Below are 20264 nucleotides of genomic sequence, written 5' to 3' on the forward strand. Positions count from 1 at the left end.
TTGTAGACTTCAGGAAGTCCAGAGGCGGCACGCACACAAGACCATCCACCATTAACGGGGTTGCGGAGGTAAGAACGTGTTTCTAGCTGTTTCAGGTTCCTGGGAGTCAACATCTACGATGACCTCTCTTGGACCCACAATACCTCTACTCTGATCAAGAAGGCTCATCAGCGTCTCTTCTTCCTGAGGAGACTGAAGAAGGTCCATCTGTCTCCTCAGATCCTGGCGAACTTCTACCGCTGCACCATCGAGAGCATCCTTACCAACTGCATCACAGTATGGTATGGCAACTGCTCTGTTTCCGACCGGAAGGCATTGCAGAGAGTGGTGAAAATTGCCCAACGCATCACCGGTTCCACGCTCCCCTCCATTGAGTCTGTCCAAAGCAAGCGCTGTCTGCGGAGGGCGCTCAGCATCGCCAAGGACTGCTCTCACCCCAACCATGGACTGTTTACCCTCCTACCATCTGGGAGGCGCTACAGGTCTCCCCGTTGCCGAACCAGCAGGTCGAGGAACAGCTTCTTTCCGGCGGCTGTCACCCTACTAAACAACGTACCTCGGTGACTGCCAATCACCACCCCCCCCCCCCCGGACACTTATTATTTTTTTTTTATTCAAATCGTTTGCTATGTCGCTCTTCAGAGGCAGATGCTAAATGCATTTCGTTGTCTCTGTATGGAGGGCTCACTGACAATGACAATTAAAAGGCCATCTGAATCTGAATCTGACATGAGGTTGAATAATGGGCAACAGTTCCTTTAAAATCTACACCTATAGTATCAAGTAGCAGATACCATAATTGTGTTATGAACTATGTAACACTGAACTTTTTAAAGCTATTTAAAGTTGCACTTGAAGATTTACAATAATAAGTCTCTTTAAAGCCTACGAATGGACTGGAGTAATTTTCCTTCTAAGTGCAGGGACAGAAGAAATCTTCTAGAAGGAACTGCAGATGTTGGAAAATTGAAGGTAGACAAAAGTGCTGGAGAAACTCAGCGGGTGCGAAGGAAATAGGCAACATTTCGGGCCGTAACCCTTCTTCAGACAGAATGTGTGTTCAGGCAGATAATACATATGGGTTCTTGGGAAATTTTGCTTATTTTGTATTTTGCTGCCTCAGCAAAGCTTATTGTTCTAGATGAACCACAGTATCTAGTCTTTTTATAATCTGTACTTAAGAGAAGCTGAAAATATATTAAGCATAACAAGCTCACCAACAAGAAAATGCTGTGCCATGCTTAAACATGATGTTGTTGGTGTCATTACACCTCAACTATGATGGAACTATGAACCAATTATTTTAAAAAATTCATGTGCAAATATAATGTGGTGCCATTAAGTGCCAATGCAGAAAAGCTGATGACTAATCTATCTGTTCTTATCATTGGAAATCAGGTCGGTAGATGGAGTTCACTGATCTGCATATATACTTCAGAAGAAGTATATATGCTTTTATAAAAGTCTGAAGAAGGGTCTCGACCTGAAACGTCACCTACTCCTTCGCTCCATAGATGCTGCTCACCCACTGAGTTTCTCCAGCATTTTTGTCTACCTTGCATATATACTTCAGTAATCACTTACTAAACTCTACCTTATCGCTCGAAAGAATTTTAATTGAACATTAGAATGGTGACTATCTGTTCATATCAATAGTAAATAACACCAATGCAAAATATTAGTTGTGAAATAAGTTGGGTTTATACTCATATAGATTCAAAGCGAGATGTAAATTCCGAGGTTAAAATGGAATTGGGTCAAACTATTATTTTGTCTAGTGTTTCTAAATTTGATGTAATATTTATAATCTGCTCAAACTGGGCCATGGCCTATATTTTCTCTGTATGAAGTAACAGGAAGAAAATGGTGAACATTGCGAGCTGTTTTATCGGCAGGTGATTAAACAGTTAACAACAATGAGATGCTGGCTTCAAATATTTAGTAAAAGTAAAATATATTTCCCGTCTGGTAAATATTTATCTTGATTAATATAAAATAACAAAATTATTGCATTTGTTTTATAAATGCAGAATGAATTAGGACTGAGAATTGCACAACCTTTGCTTTTTAGAAACCCCTTTTCACAATGAAATGGGGTCAGGTGTGGCTCAGTCCTACATGCAATAAAGCTCCATTACCAATGTATTAAAAAAAAAACAAAGTGCTGGAGTAAATCAGCGGGTCAGGCAGCATCTCTGGAGAACATGAATAGACGACATTTCGGGGTCAGGACCCTTCTTCAGCCCTCTCATTACCAATGCACACCTTGTCCGTAATGCCAAATAATTATTTACATCCCTAATGGTATCTAGCTTTGTGGCCCCTTTAAGTGAAAGTTCTACATTCCAAGTTTGGCATTTCTCATCTTATGGTCAGGGAAAAGAAAATACGCCTTTCCCAATGTTAGAGTTAAACTTACAGAAAACACATACGTGATTTAAAAATACAAGTTTGCATGTGCAGTGGAATCAAAGGTCTTCTGCAGAGTTGTATTATTCTTAGAACAATTCTTCTTCTGACAGCATTGCCTTACAAAAATATTTTCATCAAATACATCTCATTCACCAAAACAACTGTGTAAGGTGGTAATCTTTACAAATGTATGTCTGAGAGGAAAATATTTTTTTCCTCAAGTAATGTCAGGAGAATAAATGTTCTGAGAATAATTGTTCTAAGTGTTGCTGGTTTGATGACACTGTCTCCATTCTCTCTCAGAATCCAATGAGTGGGCATGTATCCAATCCAAGAATCGGAACTTGAGGCAAGGCCTTGCAATTTGTGATTAACCTGCGAGTAGGATAAAGTATCTAAAAATAAATTACATTATTGGGGATGGGAAATAGGAATCCATTGTATACTGAAGGCAAAATGGAACTGAATATCCCGGCCATTATTTAAAATAAAAAGTGACAGTATAATATTTCATTAAGGGAATCACAATTCGGTGATTACATCTATTTTGTCAATCCTAGTTATATTGGAGAATTTCACTCGGGCTCTAAATTAAAAGTTTTAGAATTTTTTTAATGTGATACATTTTTTGTATCGCAACTAGCTGGAGACACAACGTGCTGGAGTAACTCAGTGGGTCAGGCAGTATCTCTGGGGAAGTCTAAAGAAGGGTCTCGACCCGAAACGTCACCCATTCATTCTATCCAGAAATGCTGCCTGTCCCGCTGAATTATGTGACTATCTCTGGGGAACATGGATAGGTAACGTTTAGGGTCAGGATCGGGTTCTGACCCAAAACATCACCTATCCATGTCCTCCGTGGATCCTGCCTGACTGACTGAATTACTCCAGCAGTTTGTGTTCTTTTGTATAAGTAGATCTCTCTCATGAACTCACCATCAAAATGTTTTGATTTGCATAAATGTGTTGTATTTATCCAGTAGTTAAAACCAAACACATGAATTTTTAGCATTCATTATAAGCACAGGTTTCCTTTCAAGGAAAGTAACTTAATTACCTTCAACCATCTATTTAGCACTAAATAAACCTATTGTAATCTTACTCATTTAAGCATTTATCGTTGCTTAAGGCTTTAAAAATATTGAAATTAAAATATATATTGCTTTGTATCCCTTGTTATCAGTCTTTCCCTCTCTGTTCCTTTACATTCAGTTCATCCACTGTAATTTATGACTCCTTCACTTTCATTGGTTTGAGTAATTTTACCGACCCTATAATTTAAGGAGGTACATTGTTGAAATGTCCTTGCCACTGTCCTGCTACTGTTTCCATCTCCATGCCTTTGTCGGCCCGAACTTTAAGCAATTGTCTCTTCTTAAAATGTGATAATATAACCCTGCACGGTTGCCTTCGAGGGGAAGAAACAAGTGGGAGGCACAGAGTTCTGGAGTAACTCAGCAGATCAGGTAGCATCTCTGAAGAACATGGTCTAAAGAGATGGTCCTGGAGCACATATAACAAATGGACTGAAGAAGGGTTCCGACCTGAAACGTCATCTATTTTCTCGCGAGATGTTGCCTGTCCCACTGAGTGACTCTGGCACTTTGAGGCTATCTTCGGTATAAACCAACGTCTGCAGTTCCTTCCTCCACTATTCATTTTCTGGTTGTTCCTTCACAAACTTTCTGACAGTAAAGATATGCTTGAGATGGTCAGTACAAATCATCTCAGAAATGATCTTTTAGAAGAGACATAAAGCAATACAAATTGAGATACATTTATGTGTTTCTACACTTTTGTAATCCAGAAACAATGGTCGTACACGGGCCGAGTCAGTTTCTTAGAGTATTGGAGCAAGGAGGTCCTACTGCAATTGTACAAGGCCCTGGTGAGACCATACCTGGAGTATTGTGTGCAGCGTAAGTTCACCAGGTTAATTCCCGTGATGGCGGGACTGATGAAAGAATGGGTCGACTGGGCTTGTATTCACTGGAATTTAGAAGGATGAGAGGCGATCTTATAGAAACATATAAAATTCTTAAGAGATTGGACAGGCTAGATGCAGGAAAAATCTTCCTGATGTTGGGGGAGCCCAGAACCAGGGGGTCACAGTTTAAGAATAAGGGGCAGGCTGTAGACTGAGATGAGGAAACACATTTTCACCAGAAAGTCGTGAATCTTTGGAATTCTCTGCCACAGAAGGCAGTTGAGGCCAATTCACTGGATGTTTTCAAGAGAGCGTTAGATATAGCTCATTGGGCTAACGGAATCAATGGATATGGGGAAAAAGCAGGAACGGGGTACTGATTTTGGATGATTAGCCATGATCATATTGAATGGAGGTGCTGGCTCGAAGGGCTAAATGGCCTACTCCTGCACCTATTTTCTATGTTTCTAAGAGCCATTGATGTGTGAAGCAATGTATAAACCCATAATATGGTGCCAGTTTCCAGTACCATAAATCCAGTCACAGATGATCCATGTTTGACTTCTGTCATTTTGCAAATTAGCTAAGTACTAGATGGATTAAGTCCATCTGTAAAGCTGTTTAAATTGTTGTATATTTATTGAGGAACACTTTCTTCACCTTGTGTAGCTCTGATCTGATAGATGGATTAAAGACATGTTTTATAGATCATTTAAGATAGCAAAATACTGAACCTCATTATTGGTTCAAGAGGTTACATTACCGCAATGAAAGGTGCGTAACATGAAAGTGAACATAGATATTAGAGTTAATGTGGTTACCTCTTGATTCCGTATGCATGTTGAATTCACCCGTAACTAATTAGTCAGTTAGAGATTTAGTACATCATTTGCATTTTATTATTATTATTATTATTATTATTTGTCACACTTTTATGTTCCTCAATAGCCTTTACACTATTCCTACTCTATATTCATATATTATTTATTTCTCTTAATAAGCATCTTACATTTTGTTAACTATAATTTTAATCTGGCCACCATTTTAAGTTTTAGATTAGCAAGAAACATTCTAAAATGGTGGCTTGATTAAAGTTATGGTTAACAAAATGCAAGATAATTATTAAGGGTAACAAAACATTCTGTTTATTCTTTAAATTATGTTTGTGATGCAACTATGTATTTTTGTGTTCCATTAAACCCATTTTTAAAGATTTTCTGCTGATTTGCCAAAGTATTTGTTAATCTTTCACAACAATTCTTTTAATGAAATTTCTTCTTTCACATTATTTTCCTATTTTTACTAAAATGTAATATGGATTTTTTTCAGTTATTTGCATCATTTTATTTTTCAAAATTATATAGCAATCCTTCATGGATTATAATTCCTCACCTAAATTGTAGATATGAGTGCATTGCAAAAAGTATTCTACACTTTGAATTTGCACATATTATTTGTATCCTGGTATCATTTAGTGTAATGCTATCACATAGGTAGTGGCACAGCAGTAGAGTTGCTGCCCTACAGCTCCAGATACCCTGGTTCGATCTTGACTATGGACACTGTTTGTACATTCTCCCTGTGACCCCATTGGTTTTCTCTGGGTGCCCTGCTTTCCTCCCACATTCCAAAGACGTGATAACAGTAACAGGATCAAGTGTGAACTGTGAGGGGGATACTATGAGAATGTAGGGTGACTACATGGTGGATGTAGGGTGGAGGTGAATTTAAAATATTGCAAAATAATAGTTGCATCTATAATTTCAACTGGATATTTGTGCATGCACAGACTTGTATAACCTTCTTCAGATGATTTTGTTATACAATATACCCGGCCACTACAATACTTGCATTTGTGATAAATTACTCTTTTTTTGTTAAAAGTACGAATTTGATTGAATATAATTTATTCAGTGAGGCCTGGTAATTAGTGTAGTGCTTGCATACTCCTGAGATCACAATACTTTATCTGTATACTTCCAACTGAATAGTTATAGTATGCTCTAATCTCCTGTTGTGATTACTTAATGCGGCAAGTAATCCACTTTAATACAGCATTTGTGTTGTTTACTGCCTGAGATGTTACCACACAAAATGTAAAATCATGACCTAATTGTACAAAATGTGGCTTCAATCCTTTGGATAACAGCTTGAAAAGTAAGGCACCTTCGATGAGATTTAATTATAGATGAGTAACATTATACATAGATGAGCGAATGCCATTATAAATGTCTTTCATCCAGTTAAAACCTGTCATATGGCCTCCAGTTAATTAATTGCAAAATGTAAAATTAATATGTGCTAAATTTATCTGTTTTCAGTACAGGACAATCAATAGAGCATGAATACAACACACAATAAACTTAACAGTGTCTGAATTAAATTGCAGTTCAGGAATACAGACAAAACTGATTGGCATTAATAGCCAACAATTATGATAAGTACAATATATCAAACATATCATTATATACAATTACTGCAATTCATACATTGGAGCAAATCCATTGTGCACACAGCAACAAAAAAATTCTTGCCAGTCTCTGGTTGTAGAACGAAGAAAGCAATCAAAAATACAGAGGAAACATTTAATTATTTACTACACTAAGTGGGACCCGTTGTGTCCCAGCTTCACATGGGAGGGCTGGTCCTCCAACACAATATTCCACCTCTCCACCAATTCCAAATTTGCTGGCCAGTGGGGGGGGTTTCTGGAGCACTGGCATGGTGTTGTGGGCCGAAGGGACTGGTTTCCAGACGGCTAGTATGGACATTGTGGGCCGAATGGGTTCTTGGGCTGGCAACTCAGTCACTGAGACCTCACACTCTCTCTCACACACTCTCTGAACCACCATATATATGGCAGTAAACCTTCTTGAATACTCACACGGCTGAGCGCGGCCTCTTCACTCTGTGGCTTCCGCAGTCAGCAGCACGTCCTCAATCAGCGTGACCTCTGCACTTACCGGAAATTACACAATCAGTGCGACCTGTCCACTAAGCGGAAGTCACGAAATGAGCGGCTTTTGAACCAAACATAGTCATAGAAACATAGAAATTAGGTGCAGGAGTAGGCCATTCTGCCCTTCGAGCCTGCACCGCCATTCAATATGATCATGGCTGATTATCCAACTCAGTATCCCTTACCTGCCTTCTCTCTATACCCTCTGATCCCCTTAGCCACAAGGGCCACATCTAACTCTCTCTTAAATATAGCCAATGAACTGGCCTCGACTACCCTCTGCGGCAGAGAGTTCCAGAGATTCACCACTCTCTGTGTGAAAAAAGTTCTTCTCATCTCGGTTTTAAAGGATTTCCCCCTTATCCTTAAGCTGTGACCCCTTGTCCTGGACTTCCCCAACATTGGGAGCAATCTTTCTGCATCTAGCCTGTCCAACCCCTTAAGAATTTTGTAAGTTTCTATAAGATCCCCTCTCAATCTCCTAAATTCTAGAGAGTCTAAACCAAGTCTATCCAGTCTTTCTTCATAAGACAGTCCTGACATCCCAGGAATCAGTCTGGTGAACCTTCTCTGCACTCCCTCTATGGCAATAATGTCCTTCCTCAGATTTGGAGACCAAAACTGTACGCAATACTCCAGGTGTGGTCTCACCAAGACCCTGTACAACTGCAGTAGAACCTCCCTGCTCCTATACTCAAATCCTTTTGCTATGAAAGCTAACATACCATTCGCTTTCTTCACTGCCTGCTGCATGCCTACTTTCAATGACTGGTGTACCATGACACCCAGGTCTCGCTGCATCTCCCCTTTTCCTAGTCGGCCACCATTTAGATATTTCCATTTTTTCTTTTTGCCACCAAAATGGATAACCTCACATATTAGTCGGACCTAATAAAGTATTTATTCCTTCCAAACACAGTCGGACCTAATAAAGCATTGCACTTTCAAGCACAGGCAGGGCAAACAATTCATTAAGGGCTAACAAATCATTTCTCTGTACACTGACAATGACAATTAAAATTGAATCTGAATCAGTGGATTCACAGCTTAGAATGAGAGTTGTGGCCTCCCCCTCGCAATCTTGCAGAGTGCCTGAGTCACGTCCAGACATCCGGGGTTTTACAGCCCTCTCCTCTATGCAGTATGCAACACAAAAATGTGATGTGTTGTCATTCACAGTCAGTGGAAAGACTAGACATAATTACAATCGAGAATGAGAGTTGTGATGGCCTCCCCCTGTCCGATCTGGAGGTATTTAATTTTCACACTTCTGTACTCCTTGCCTTATGGGAGAGGGGAGAAGAGGGTGTGTCTGGGGTGAGACTTGTCCTTGATTATGTTGTTGGTCTTGCCAAGGCAGCATGAAGTGTTTGGGAAGGATTGCCATCATCAAAGTGGGAAGTATACCTATATTGACTCCAGCTGGATTTTGAAGCACAGTGCAACTCGAGTGCGGTTTACAAGAAGCAATGACCTTTTCCATAAAATATTTTTTTAAATACCACAATGTTTGGAGCATTATAAAGTTGTATCGGAATAATGGCATCAAAGCAGACTTCATTGCTTTATCCATTTTTTTTTCTCTGTCTTACTTTGTGGCCAGTCAACAAACATGTCATTCCTGTTATCAATGGAGCATACCTGCACAATTGACTTTGGTTGCCAGAGCATTTGCAAAGGGGCTTTTTGCAAAGGCAATTAGCGGCGATTACCTTCATTGCGTTTGTGATTGACAGGCGAGGGAGGATCTCAAGGTTTTCTAAACAAAAAGTCTCATAACTATTTTCACATTTTTAATCGCATGGGCTTCTTACGTTAAAAAAAATCGCATGGCCCTGCTCAGCGGAGGCGGACTGTTAGTAAGATGGCCAAAAATCATAGCGATATATGGTAGCATTTTGTCTAAAATCAATATACAGCGCAGACAGGAAGATTTCCCCCCTCAGGGATACACGCTCACAGCATCTACCATGTCAAGTACCAAAATGTTATGGTTTCAACTTTCTTCTAAATTACAGAGAATAAAGGCCCAGTCCATACAGTCTTACAGACAACCCCTTCATTTTGATAATCTTGTGAACTTTTCTGCACTACTTCCAAAACTAGCATATTTATTAAAGTGCACAAAACGCATACCCTTTATCCTTAACATTTTCACGGTGGAGGGCATGATTACATCTACGTATAGTCATTATTTTTACTGGCTAGCATGCAAACAAAAGCATTTTGCTATATCTCTGTACACGTGACAATAATAAACTAACCTAAATAGACTTATATAATGCTGTATTCCCATGATGGATTCACCGAAGCCCTGTATAGTTGCAGTAGACGCTCCTTACTTTTGTACTCCATACCTCTTGCAATAATCCCATTTACGCTTCTAAATTACTTGCCATACCTGCATACTAACTTTGAGAACATGCTGATCTTTCATTAATGTAACAAGTCTGTACTCTCTGTAATCCTTAATGATGGCATAAGGCTTCAAAGAAACTCAAATCCTTCAGTTACTTAAGTAAATAATCCAGCCTGCTCTGCTTAAAATTCTTATAAAAGAGGGCTAAAGTCTTCTTGGAAGATAGCAAGGAGTCAGTCATCTGTAATCCTCTGTAATCTTCTTCCATGGGAATAATGGACCTGCTAAATATCCATCTATTCTCCCACCTGTTCAATTTAAATCAATGCCCCTAGCCCTGCCGACATGCATCACTTCAAACAATCCATCGACTTGCATGTAATGAGTGTGCCAAATAATTTGCAGTGCCTGGTCCTATTAATGTTAATATTTCCATTTTTCCTGTTGGATTTTTAAGTGGGGTTATTTTTACTGTGCACTGCACCACCTAATTGAAATGAGCAGGAAGTTTGTTTAGGAAGGAAAAGCAGATGCTGGTTTATACCAAAGATGGGCACAAAGTGCTGTAGTAACTCAGTGGGTCAGGCAGCATCTCTGGAGAAAAAGAATAGGTTCTGTTTTGGGTCGGGACCCTTCTTCAGGAGGAAATTTGTTGTTGAAACCTATATATTATTTCAAGTAAGGTTTCATGTTACCTTATAGTTGCACCTCAGGGAAAGAAACTTGTCATGTGAAAACCAACTGCATGTTGTATTTCAAAAGTGCCATTTGACTGCTCTGAACATTTGCAATGACCTTTGCTGTAATGGTTGTTTTGTGTTTACCTGTAGAAATTAAGAGAGAAGCAGAAAGCTGTGCGAGAGAGCCATGGGCCAAACATGAAGCAGGTTAAAATGTGGCGAGATTTTGAACAACTGATGGAATGCAAGAAGCAGTGTTTTCTGAAGCAGCAAAACCAGAATCCAGTTGGACAGGTGATTCAGGAAGGTGGGGAGGACAGATTAATCTTGTAAACGACTCTGTGATATTTACATTTTTTTTTGCTGATGTTAGCTTTTTCAGCAGTTATTTATTACAGTAAATTAGAAATTTTAATTAACTTGTAATTCATTTTACTAACTTTAATGTAACTTTGTTTTAAACAATACAACTGTTTTTGTATTACAACTATGAGTTTTCATTAGGTAAAGCACGGGAAGAATCATTTCCTTTTTGCTGAACCTATTACCTAAAATGAGAGATATTCTGTACTGTTTCTGTACTGGAAAGCACTTCATTATGCTGAAACTACTGCCAGGTGTTTATTGTGCCAGCTTATTTTAAAATACTTTTTATCCACTAAATATCATTGTTAACCTTGTGAAATTTAACAAAGTCGAACATACCTCCACAGTGCGAAATCTTTGTGTCTATTCCTAAACTGGAAAAATAAACACCTGCCAGTAATGCTGCAGAGCTTGTGTTATGTTGATCACTGCTGCCTTTGTTCTGGATGCACATTTGCTGCTCCGACTTTCAGCATGAGAGATGCACTGGTAGTAGCTGGATGGCCCCGGCTATGGCTCATCCTGTAAAGATGCTGAGTGTCGACAACTTTTTCTCTGCCTTCCTCTCCCGAAGCATCTCTAATCCAGGGTAGTCCTTCTTATGGCACTCCCTGTCTGCCTCAGTCTTTGAGAAAGCTTCTATGATATCGGATTCTCAGATACTTGGTTGTGATGCTGCCTCCTCATCTACAATTTGCTGTTGAGCCAATTCCTGACTTTCTTCATTGGTGAGTAATCTGCCTGTGAGAAAGCTCTTACCCATGCCCTGCATAGTATCCTTACTGACCTTGAATCTGCCTGGTTGACTCTCTTGGTGGTATAGTTAGTTGGTGGTCACATCTTCCATGTGAGGTGATGTTTCTTCACCTCTTCCAGTGACGTTTCCAGTTGTGCCTTCCACTAAACAGTCATACTGTTGGTTGTGACTTTCCCGAAGGATACTCTGATATTGTCAATGAGCTTAATGTTGTAATACTTCCAGAAGTCCTTAATGGACTGCTGTTACCCACCATTCTCCTTGACCAGCTAGCTGAAGATGTAGCTGAGGTTTTACTTGAAGGTAGCTATGATGCATTGGTCCATGGGCAGGAGGGGAGACATGATGTCTGTCAGGAGGAACACGTCCCATGGGTAGTGTAGTACAGAGTGAATTTAAGTTCTCCCAGTACCCTCTGGCATTGTCAAGAAGGTACAAGCCTTTGGGTTTGATGCCATCACAGTATCTTCATAGTATCTCCTCACTGTGGGACAAAATATAGAAACAAATTGTTGTTAAAAGATGTCTGTGTCTCCCAGATCTTTTGGTTCAATTTCTGGGTGACCGCCAACCCCTTCGTCACTTGTGGTGTTCCTGAATGATAGACGAGGAAGGGCTTCAGCTTAATATCTCTTGAAGCGTTGCCGCTCAGCTTGGCTGTAAGACAGCCTTTGACGCTTTGAGCCCCAATGCATACATCTCTGGAAATTAAGTTTGTAATGCATGTGCAGCCAGAAAAGCCCCTTCTCTTCTTCAAACGCAAGCTGTGGGGTGTAAATGCCTTCATATAAATCCATGCTGCAATTACTATCTGGCAGGCATTCCCATACATTCAATATCATCAATGTATCTGATGCCCTTGATTTGGTTATGTAAGTAACAATAAATGGAGTTGCTCATATTAAAAACAATACTTATTTGACTTCAAATACAAATAATGACAGTGTTTTAATGTTCCAGAATTTCCAGAAGCCATTTCCTTTCTGCATTATTGAAATCACATTTCATCAAAATGTAGGAGAAAACAGTTGGTGAGGGAACAAGTCTCAATGGCTAATTAGCCATTTGTTGCCTTTTTTCAGATTTATTGATTTAAAAGCCTCTAATGCCATCGGTAAAGATTCTTAGCAGCTGAAAATAAAACAATCAGCAGGGAACTCAGTCTTTTGGAGAATTTTTAGACTCTGCCTAATATGGTGTGCAGTTGTCACTGTCAATTATTCTTCAGATGAAACGAAACCTTGCAGGGAATATACTGATTTCAACCCATAGCTACATTTATGGAGTTCTATTCTAATATTTAATCAGCTTAACATTGGAAAAAATAAACCCCAAATCTGTTCCTCTTTTATATATTCTCAAAATGGGAAGCTCATCGTCCAACACCAATTTTTACATTTAAATACATTAAGCGACAAGGGACAGGATTGAAAAAGCACTTGCAATCTTACTCCACTGAGGTCAAAATGAAATGACGTATGACTCCTGATGGCAATTGTTAATCTATCCTATTACTTAATCCCACCACGTCTGCTTGCTGTTGTGTTTAAAAAGATTTTTTAAATGGAAATACATTTTTAAATTAAAAATAACACGGGTAAGAGCTGGCCAGCAATATTACCACAAATACCGAATTGCCTGAATTATTTATAACAGATGGTATTATAATAATTATTTGCTTAATACATGCCAAATATTTTTTTTAATTTTATTGTAAGAATATGAGTATGCAACATAGAAACGATAGGTAACTATGCTGGGATGTTGTTAAGCTGTCACAGTAAGAATGCAATGTTTAAGCATGCATTTTTATAAAGATACCCTTTGCAGTTCGTTGAAAATACCATCTAACAATTTGTTTTAGAGATGGCTGTAATGTATGCCACATACAAATCTAAATCGAGTACATACATTTCTGCAGCATGATTATGAATTATCAACAATTCCTATTTTTATGTTCCAATTTCTCAATAAACTGAGCAGTTTCCACCACAGTGTGTTGTTGTAGTATTCATTTGTACTTTACCTGAATAGAAATTACTTCAACACATTTTAAGTAATATTAATTTATGGATATCTTTCTTGGGAAATATCATTCTTTTGAAAACAATCTAAAGTTGCTGGAGTACAATGAGAGTTATTGCTAACATTTTTCTTGTCCTACTTGGCAATTAAAAAAAATCTTCCTCGAGATAGACCGACTTGGGTATAGCAGACAAGGATCCTGTCAGCTGAACAGTTGTGTATTTACTAAAAATATTAATGAGATATTTAAGTGATAGACCTAGATGTAGACAAAAAAATTTATTTTGTTTGATGAAAGTGTTGATCTATAGGATAATGGTGTTGATTTCTTTAATCCTGAGACCCTCTAACGAAAGAAATTCCTCCTCATCCCCTTTCGAAAAGTATTATTCTAAGGCTTTGCCCTCTGGTGCTAGACTCTTCCACTAGTCGAACGTCCTCTCCACATCCACTCTATCCAGGCCTGTTACTATATAGTACGTTTCAATGAGATCCACCCCTCCCCCACCTTCGGCCTTCTAGGTTGTCGCGAGTACAGGCCTAAAACCGTCAAATGCTTCTCATGCATGAACCCAATCATTCCCGGATTCATGCTGCCTGACCTGCTGAGTTTTTCCAGCATGTTCTGTATTTAAGGCAGTAGTACTTCTGGGTGGCAGAAGATCAGGCTGTTTACAAAGGGGATGTTTGTTCCCTGAACTCATTGCTCTTGTCCTTTTTATGATGGTAAAGGTCAAGGGTTAGGGAGGTGCTGTTGAATTATTCTTGAAAAGCCATCCTAATAAATTTTGTGAACGGCATACACTGTGGCCAGGAGACGCCAGTGATGCTAGGAATAAATATTTTTACGTACAGATGAAGTGTCAATCAAGGGAATTGCTTTGCCCTGCTCGGTGTTAAGTTTCTGCAGTGACGTCAGGGCTGTGCGCACATTCTAAGCAAGTCACCCTGCTGACCTGTGCCTTGCAGATATTGGAAAAGCGTCAGGGTGTCGGGAGGTAAGTGACTCACCACAGAATACCTGACAATGGAGATGCGTCTATCATAATGTCACTAATAGTGGCCTTTTTGTTGGAGACTGTTTTTGCTTGGTCTCATGTGCCATGAAGTTAATTGTCACTAAATAACCCATACCCAAATACTGTCTGTATAGACTACTTCATTTTATTTGGAGCAGTAAGTAGATTGACACATTGTTAGAGAACATCACCATTTTTGGCCTTGTAATGTAAGGGAGATTGAACCCAGGACACTGCTTGAGGAACTTCTGCAGTGATGTCCCATAACTTACATTAAAAAAAGCTGTAATAAAAAGGAACTGCAAATGCTGGTTTATACCAAAGAAAGACACAAAATGCTAAAATGACTTAGCGGGTCAGGCAGCATCTCTGGAGAAGATGGATAAGTGGTGACCCTTCAGATGGTCACCTATCCATTTTCTCCAGAGAAATGCTGCCTGACCCACTGAGTTACTCCAGCATTTGGTGCCTATTTAAGCAAACCCCACTATAATGAGCTTGCCACTCATGTTACTGAAGTATACAGCCAATATTAGTTATAGGTTTAGGTGTATTATTGTCATATGTAACGATGTACTATAAAAAGCTTTGTTTTGCTTGCTATCCAGTCAAATCATATGATACTATACATAAATACAATCAAGCCAAACTCAAGTACAATAGGTACAGCAAAAGAAAATATATAGAATGCAAAATATAGTTAGCATTGTAGTGCAATTGTTCCAGAGATAGTCCAATGTCGACAATGAGGTAGAGGTGAATTGGACAGTACCCTAACTTCTCGAAGCCTGATAACAGAGGGGAAGAAGCTGTTCCTGAGCCTGGTGATGTGTATTTTCAAACTTCTGTATCTTCTGCCCAACGGGAGCAGGGAGAAGAATTAATGACCAGGGTAGGAAAAGTCTTTGATGATGTTGGCTGTTTTCCTGAGGCAGTGTGTCACGTGGGTGGAGTCGATGGTGTTGGAATCTGGTCTATGTGATGGACTGGGCTACATCCGCAACTCTCTGCAATTCCTTGCCATATTGGGCAAAGCTGTTCCCGAACCAAGCTGTGATGCAACCTGACTATGGTTTCTATGGTACATTTGAGAATGTTCGTAAGAGCACGGGCCAAAATGAGAAAAATAATCAAGCAGTAGGCGGTTGGTTTGCTTTATATATTGAGTATAACTGGCCCAGCACCTTTCCCTCTCAACCCCATTCTCCTGCCTTCACCCCAATCTGTCGATCTCCGCTTTAAACACCCAATGACGGCCTCCACTGCAATCTGTGGCAATAAATTCCACAGATTCACCACCCTCTGACTAAAGAAATTCCTAATTTCCTTTCTAAAGCTACGTCCTTTTATTCTGAGACTACGGCCTCTGGTCCGAGACCCAGTCAGTGGACAGAAAACGCGGCTCCCTGCTGGCTGCAAAGATAACCAAAACATACCTTGCAGCAACTTCCAGTGGGAGTCCAGGACCTGCTGAGGACGGTGTAGTAATATAAACTGCTGCTCTAGAAGCCAGGGCGAATAATCCTGAGAGCAAGTTTAAATCCTGCCCCCAGCAGCTGTGCAATTTGAATTCAGTCAATAATCTGAACTATGCAAAAGCGCCAACTTGTCTCTGTCATGATGACCACAAAAACTACTGAATTGTTCCCAACGTCCTTCAGGGAGGAAACCTGCCAATCGTCTCTGGCCTCTATGTTACTCTTATCTCTTGAAAGATGGCCATGTTGCCCGTGACCATGCTGCCTGCATAGACTGACATTCAATTTCTGGAGCTGTAGAGATACCGGAAGATGGAGCGAGAGAGTGAAAGTATTTTCGGGAGTAGGAGGGCGAGGAGATGGGAAGCAAGAAAGGAATGAGTTATATAATAACAAGAAACTGCAGATGCTGGTTTATACCAAAGAAAATCAAAGTGCTGGAGTAAATCAATGGGTCAGGCGGTATCTCTGGAGATAAATTTGATTTAATTTATTGTCATTGTCTTCAATTAAGAGACAACAAAATTCTCTTTCCCTTACAGTCATACAAAAAATAAAATAAAAACCCCCTCACAAAAACACAGAACACAGTTAGTCCACAACACAAACATCCCCACAGCCGCACCAAAGTTCCCCACTGTGAGGGAAGGAACCAAAGTCCAGCCAACCTCCTCGCTGATGTTCCCCAATGTTCACCCGTGGTCGAGGCCTCCCGAGCACCCCGTAGTTGCCGCCATGGGCGGCCCGGTGTTCAGACCCTCTCGCCGGGAACGATGGAACTCCGACGTGGAACGGGAGAACATCCTCAGCGGCCTGGACCTCTGAATCGGCCGCCTTCCACCGGAGTCCGCGGCTCCCGATGTCCACAGGCAGCGCTGGGCGGAGATTCGCGCTGGCGACCCCCGGCAAAGGGTCCCAGCACTCCGCGATGTTAAAGTCAGCGCCGCCCGCGTTGGGAGCTCCACACCCACAGCGCCGCATGTTGGAGCAGCGGCCCAACACTCAGGTAAGGCCTCGCCCGCTCTGCGATGTATCGAGCGCAGCGCCGCAGCTGCTGAAGCTCTGGTCTGGTCCCGGCAGGAAAGGCTGCGCCAATCCAGTTGGTAGGCCGCGAGGAGGGGGGGCGAGGGCGGGACTCAACTCGGTTAATAGCCGCATCCTCGCCAGGAAGCGACTGAAGGACGGTTCCCCCCCCCCCTTACCCTACCCGCTTCCCCCCACATAAAATACTGAAAAAAACTAAAAAAACACACCCTAAACATAACAAAATTAAAAAAGCCATCCAGACCGTGGGCGGAGGCAGCTAGTAACAGCGCCACCGGATGCCCTGGTCTGAAGAAGGGTTCCGACCCAAAACGTGGCCTCTCCATGTTCTCCAGGGATTCTCCCTGACCCGCTGAGTTACTCTAGTACTTTGTGTCTTTTTAAGGAATGGGTTATTAGTTGTGAATGGGCTTCCCTATATTTCAATTAAAAACTAGCCTCACACAATATTGATCCAGGATACACAATATCGATATTTCCAATATCATTCACTTTATTGAGGCTCTCAATGTAGAGGATCGATTCCCAATCCAGTCCCAAACCGAATGACACCAGGGCACTATTTGTTGCACAGTTGGTTCATTAATTCACTCTCATGTTGAAGTAAGAACCTCCAGAGACCACTGTAATCTTACACAAAGAAGGCCCGCCCGCAACCTGTTTGGTAATGCTTGAAGTTCAAATTTGGCAACTTTAGATTGAATGCATTGTGGGAAACCAGAAATGCAAGTTGTGCATCCTAATTCAGGTAAATCAGCATAGCGCAATAAACAGGAAGCCCTCGGGTTGGTTGTCTTTAAGATTTGAGACGTGTTTGACCGCAATTATGTACCTTCTTTATCACTGCACCTACAATACTTACAAAGAAATTGCCTAACATGTCATGGATTGCATGTTAAGAAATATAATTATGATCTATCTTCCTTGTGTGAACCTTTCTCTGTACAGCTCATTCGAAATTCACTTGTGGTTAGGTTTAGGTTTACATCATACAATTAATAACTATGTTACATACTGATATATAGAATTTCTTAATATACAGCTTACCAAATGTTTCATTCACAGTGGCATTAAGGCTCTTTATCAGTTTCAATTTTCTCCTTTCGACATTCAACAACATTATTAACACTGGAATTCCCACCATCGATATCAAGGGAGCCTCATAAGGTCATAGGAATAGAAGTTGAATTAGGCCATTCGGCCCATCAAGCCTACTCTGCCTTTCATTCATGGTTGATCTATCTCCCTCCTAACCCCATTCTCCTGCCTTCTCCCCATAACCTCTGACACCTGTACTAATCAAGAATCTATCTATTACTGCCTTAAAAATATCCCCTGACTTGGCTTCCACAGTCTTCTATGGCAGAGAGTTCCACAGATTCACTACCCTCTGACTAAATACATTTCTCCTCATCTCCTTCCTAAAAGAAGGCTATGACATCAACCTTAAATGGGCCAGCCTCATAAATGGTGTAGAAACAAGATCAGGTCAAAGACTGGGCACCCTGTGACAGGTGACTTGTGCACTTCCTGGCTCTGATAGAAACAAATCACCCTTCAGTTTATTTTTGCCTGAATGAGTGCAGCTCTAACAATACTGAACAAGTTCAACATCCCTCAAGACCACTGAGGAATCCAAACCTCAGTCTCAGATATTCACGCCTTATATTTTAGATGAACTATGTTGGCAGCAACATCTACAAAGTGCTTGCAGTAACCCACCTGTCATCTCCTAAACCCAGGGAAAACTGGTATGCGTAAAATGAGACACTAGAAACTGCAGATGCTGGAATTTTGAGCAAAGCACAATGTGCCGGAGGAATTCAATGGGTCAGGCAGTATCTGTGCCGGTCTGAAGAAGGGTCCCAACTTGAAACATCGCCTGCCTATTCCTTCCTCATGTATGTGAGAGAGCTGCTTGCAGATTCAACTTCAAATCAAGCATTATACTGACTTGGGAATAGATTGGTCTTCCATCATTTTCGTTGGATCTGAATCCTGGAACTACAACGCAATAGCACTGAGTGTGTGGGTGTGCAAGAATGTACTGTGTGTACGTTAGAAGCACTTACTTGAGGGAAACAGTCTGAAGAAGGGTTACGACCCTGAAACGTCACCCATTCCTTTCCTCCTGAAATGCTGTCTGACCTGCTGAGTTACTCCAGCATTTTGTATCTATTTCCAGGTAACAGATGTTGGTTTTGTTTGAGACATCATTCATTGATTAATTCAGATAATTAAAAACTCAGACACAGAATGACTTTTAGTATTTGATGCCAGCATTGCCATTTTCCCAATGCTACACAAAACCTCTCCAGCTAATTATGTTCAACAACAGGAAGAAGTGTCTTGCCGTCACTGTTTAAAGGGAACATCAACAAATGTTGAGCTAACTGGTGAATAATTTCTATTAGCTATTGCTTTGATTTAACTTGTGTTTGGATCTTTCAAAGTCCTTTAAGGTAACTGAATGTTTGGCTTCCTTTGTTGTGTTTGTGCAAGCACGTCACAGGGATGCCTGAATAAAGATTTCCCCAGATAGAACGGGCCGAAGCTATGGTAAACTATGAGAATGATTATTGATGATGCAGAAAGGCTCTCCACATGAGGTTATATCTATTCAGATTCAGATTAGTTTCATGTCGTGCAATCGAATTCCTTGTCCACGTGAAGCACACAGGGCAAACAGTATACTGTAAGTGTGGTGATGATACAACAACAAATGCCACACAGCAGAACGGTGCAAGATTGGAATGCAAAATTCAAATAGTACAAAAGAATATTAAAGTACAATTGCAGAATAAGTGACTGAGGTAGAGTACATGGCAGGACCTCCAGGAGGGGGGTGTGAAAGGAGATTTGATCAGGAGTTAGATAGCAGTAGGGAAGAGGCTGTGCCTGTCTGGATTTCTGAGCTTCCAAGCTCCCGCACCTTCTCCCAGAAAGTAGAAGCGAGAAAGTCATCCTTGACGATACCTCTAACCTTCCTGATGCAACTCACCGTAAAAATGGACTGAATGGAAGGAAGTGACAGGCCCATGGGCTGCGATGACCACCCTCTGCAGCTCCAGACACTTAAAAGCAGACTAGTTGCCATACCAGGATGAGGTGTATCCCAAAGATAGACACAAAATGCTGGAGTAACTCAGTGGGACTGGCAGCATGTCTGAAGGGAAGGAGTGGGTGATGTTTTGGGTCCCCTTCTTTCCACTATTTGTGAGGTTATCAAACACTGCAT

The 20264-nt window shown here is 40.7% G+C and overlaps 1 protein-coding gene across 1 annotated transcript in view; it reads left to right on the forward strand.

The window, feature by feature from the left end:
• Positions 1 to 13454, forward strand: part of ift81 (intraflagellar transport 81 homolog) — a 60206-nt gene extending 46752 nt beyond the window's left edge. Inside the window, exon 19 of the mRNA XM_055655755.1 lies at positions 10488 to 13454. Coding sequence (XP_055511730.1) covers positions 10488 to 10670 — 183 coding nt within the window. The 3' untranslated portion in view covers positions 10671 to 13454. The remainder of the gene's footprint in view (positions 1 to 10487) is intronic.
• The last annotated feature ends 6810 nt before the right edge of the window (positions 13455 to 20264 follow it).

The sequence above is a fragment of the Leucoraja erinacea genome, chromosome 25 (assembly GCF_028641065.1).
Source record: "Leucoraja erinacea ecotype New England chromosome 25, Leri_hhj_1, whole genome shotgun sequence".
NCBI classification, from domain to species: Eukaryota; Metazoa; Chordata; class Chondrichthyes; order Rajiformes; family Rajidae; genus Leucoraja; species Leucoraja erinaceus.